The 3,407-nt window shown below is 58.9% G+C and overlaps 1 protein-coding gene across 7 annotated transcripts; it reads left to right on the forward strand.

Annotated features, from left to right (window-relative positions):
• NTMT1 (N-terminal Xaa-Pro-Lys N-methyltransferase 1) lies at positions 30-2,736 on the forward strand. Of its 7 annotated transcripts, none has more exons than XM_021414012.1 (5): positions 30-179; positions 446-796; positions 1,254-1,455; positions 1,599-1,851; positions 2,253-2,736. In XM_021414012.1, exons 3-5 carry the CDS (start codon positions 1,294-1,296, stop codon positions 2,507-2,509), a joined length of 672 nt encoding a protein of 223 aa, XP_021269687.1. In that variant the 5' UTR covers positions 30-179; positions 446-796; positions 1,254-1,293; the 3' UTR covers positions 2,510-2,736. The 7 variants fall into 7 exon arrangements, with proteins under 7 accessions (XP_021269687.1, XP_021269689.1, XP_021269688.1 ...); XM_021414014.1 differs by having other exon boundaries at positions 1,257-1,455; XM_021414013.1 differs by having other exon boundaries at positions 1,260-1,455.

The raw sequence follows: 3,407 nt of genomic DNA on the forward strand, positions 1-3,407 counted from the left end.
CCCGCGGGCCCCAAACCCTCAGTGCCGCCTTCCCCACGGCCCTCCCGACCAACAGCCGGGGTTCCTGGGCCCCCCCCCCCGCAGCCCCAGAGCCGGGCAGAGGCCTGCACCTGCGGGTGGGAGCACCAGGGCCTGTGTCACCTGTCATCGCTATGAGCGCTGCGGACTGCACAGAGCAGGTGGCAGCAGCAGGGCCGGGGGGGGGGGGGGGGGCACGCACCGACACCCGTGTCCCACCCCCACCAAATCAGGCGGTTCCCCCGCTACGTGCAGCTCTCTGACCCTCTGCCCCCATACACGGGGCTGTGGGGCAGCCCCAGCCGTGCCCTTGGTGGGGGGGGGGGGCAGCCCTCACCTCCCTCTCTTTGGGGCTGCCCTCACCTCCCTCTCTTTGGGGCTGCCGTGCAGTTCTTTAGGACTCCAATTGCGTTCTTTGTTCCCTTAGGTCAGAGCACAGCCACGCTGGAGCTCGGGGGCTGAGCTGTGTAGGACCCTGTGAGAACCTCCTCCGCTGCCACAGGAAAGGTTTTGTGTCTCACGGGGTTTCTGCCGGCAGATTCAAGCCACGCGTGCCATAGATTGCCTTATTTGTGAAGGTGTTTGAAGTCCTCGAATTTAGCCTTTGGCCACCTTAAATCTCGCTTCTAATCCCCAGCGCAGTTAATCACATCCACAGTGGTTTGAATTATGGGATGTCTGGAGGGGATTTATAGCTTGTATTGCTGATTATACCTTGACTTTATTATATTGCACATATATCTAACTTGTGGTCACGGCTGAGATTTACAGTCCTCAGGTAGGTGCTTAGGAGAACTTTTAGCAACTCCCGATGTAATTGGAAGTGACTGATGGGGCTGTCACTGCAGATAAACACGTAATCTGTGAAACATTAATGCTCTTAAATTGGAGAGAGGAGGCAGAAAAGGTGAAAAGGTTGGGGCAGCCCTCAAAGGAAAAAATGGGGTATTGCTGAGCAAGACTGAGGCATCCCTGCCTGGGAGACTCTGAAAACACTTTGGTCCTTCTTGCTTTTTCTGCTCCCCAGGAGGATTTTAGGGTTTAGCCCTGGTCAGGGGGTGGTAAAGGGGTGTCAGCCCCAAGTCAGGGTGCTCACAGAGCTGATCCCCATGGCCGTGGCACTGACAAGGGGAGGGTGGTGGTGCCATGCTTCTGGGGGGCTCACTGGGAGCCCTGCATGGTGGGGGACTTTGTGTCAGGGGCTGCTCTGAGCTGTGATTTCTCCCCCCTTGGAGGAGCAGTGAGTCCCACGAGGGCGCGTGACCCCCGGCCAGCATGACAAGCGAGGTGGTGGAGAACGAGTTTGAGTTTTACTCCAAGGCAGAGAAGTACTGGAAGGACGTGCCCGCCACAGTGGATGGCATGCTGGGGGGCTACGGCCACATCTCCAGCATCGACATCAACAGCTCCAGGAAATTCCTGCAGCGGTTTTTGCGGGTAGGTGGCATGGGTTGACGTGCTTCCCAGAGCCCTGTTCTCTTCCCAGTGTAGAGCTGGGCTCTTCCCTTGTTGCTGCTCTGTGGGCTCCCACGTGGTCGCCCCATTTCTCTGAGCTCAGCCCCTCACCCTTGTTGCTCCAGGATGGCCCCAACCGAACAGGAACAACCCGCGCCCTGGACTGTGGGGCCGGCATCGGCCGCATCACCAAGCGGCTGCTGCTGCCCCTCTTCAAGACAGTGGACATGGTGGATGTGACCGAGGACTTCCTCACCAAGGCCAAGAGCTACCTGGGGGAGGAGGGCAGGCGGGTGCGCAACTACTTCTGCTGCGGCCTCCAGGACTTCAGCCCTGAGCCCAATTCCTACGATGTCATCTGGATCCAGTGGGTCATCGGTGAGAGTGTCACTTGGCTTTGCAGGGTCTTGCTTGCCTGTCCTTCATCCCCAGGTGCCCCACATGCACAGGGAGGGGTGTGAGGAGAGCTGGGGCTGTTGTAGGCATTAGCATTGCAGCCCGGCTGGGTAGGGGGCCTGACCCCCAGAGGGGCAGTGGGAGGGCATTGCACTGTAGCATCTTTTCCCCCCGACTCTTTGGCCAGGGCAGAGAGGTGTGGGTTGGACAGAGTGAGGACTGACCCCCCGGGACGCGGGTTGAACATCCCCAAGCTTTCCATTGCTGAAATATTTGTCTGCCTGGATCAGGAGGGATCCCAGCTGTAGCCTCCCCTTCTCCTCCCTTCATACAACATGCTGCCTGGGGGTCCTGCACCCACTAACATCTGCTTTGCCCCCCAGGACACCTCACTGACAACCACCTCTCCGACTTCCTGAAGCGGTGCCGCGCCGGCCTGCGGCCCAATGGCATCGTGGTCATCAAGGACAACATGGCTCAGGAAGGTGTCATCATGGACGATGTGGACAGCAGCGTCTGCCGGGACCTGGATGTGGTCCGTAAGATCATCCGCCGGGCCGGGCTGCACCTCCTGGCTGAGGAGCGCCAGGAGAACTTCCCCGATGAGATTTACCACGTCTACACCTTTGCCATGAGATGAAGGTGCCTGGTGACAGGAGAAGGTCTCTCCAGGACCAGGACAGCGGTTCCTGCCGGGGCCAGGAGGGGTGAGGACTGTGCCTTCACCACGGGGCTGCGCATGGCAGGGAGGGCGTTGTGACTCCGTCTGCCTGGGGCTGGTGGTGAGGACGAGGCTTCGTCTTCCAAGCTGCTGCTGTTTGTGAAAAGAGGTGTTTGCCAAATACATTTTCCTGCTGTTGGACTTAACACACGTGGGCTTTGTCGGATGCAGTGTGTTGGCTCAATGCTGCACCCAGGGATCTGTATGCAGATGCCTGACACTGGTGGGAGCAGGAGAGTCCCCCCCTGCAAGAGATGTGCTCCTTGGGCACCTGCAGGTTGCTCCCTGCTTGTGAGCAGGGCTGGATTCCCTTCCTTGCTTGGGTGTTTGCCCCATTCCCACTCACGAACTCACTGTGGCTTACAGAAGTGAGGGCTGAAATCAGCACCAAGTTGGGTATGGCAAACAGGAGTAATCTCTGCCACTGCCTTATGGTAGGCTGTAGGTTGTGGGGCTCTGAGAAGGGCCTCCTATAAACCCACAAGCAGCTCTCCCACACATGCAGCAAAACAAGTGGCAGACATAATCCTGGGTCCCCCACCTCCTGCTTAAACGCTGCAATGCTGCAGCTGCCCCCTGGCTTTTAACAGCCCACACTCCTCCTCTCCCACAGCCAGAGCATTTCTGCCCAAGTCCAGCCACTGGCTTGTGCCCACCTAATGCACCACAACTCTGCTAACACTGGCCCAACTGCTCACCCAGGGCTGAGCCCACACAGAGCTGCTGCCGCCCGTCCCTTGCGATTCCTCCCCAGCCAGCAGCCAGCTGGAGCCCTTGCTTCCACCCTGACTCTCCTGCAGAAGAAACAGCACCTTGC

Source organism: Numida meleagris, chromosome 16 (assembly GCF_002078875.1).
Source record: "Numida meleagris isolate 19003 breed g44 Domestic line chromosome 16, NumMel1.0, whole genome shotgun sequence".
In the NCBI taxonomy this organism is placed as follows: domain Eukaryota; kingdom Metazoa; phylum Chordata; class Aves; order Galliformes; family Numididae; genus Numida; species Numida meleagris.

Bases quoted from the DNA above. Each gene is read 5' to 3' on its own strand.
- NTMT1 (XM_021414010.1), top strand. From the start codon at position 1,294: ATGACAAGCGAGGTGGTGGAGAACGAGTTTGAGTTTTACTCCAAGGCA. The intron at 1,456-1,598 runs GTAGGTGGCATG...TTGTTGCTCCAG, and splicing joins TCCTGCAGCGGTTTTTGCGG to GATGGCCCCAACCGAACAGG. The intron at 1,852-2,252 runs GTGAGAGTGTCA...TTTGCCCCCCAG, and splicing joins CTGGATCCAGTGGGTCATCG to GACACCTCACTGACAACCAC.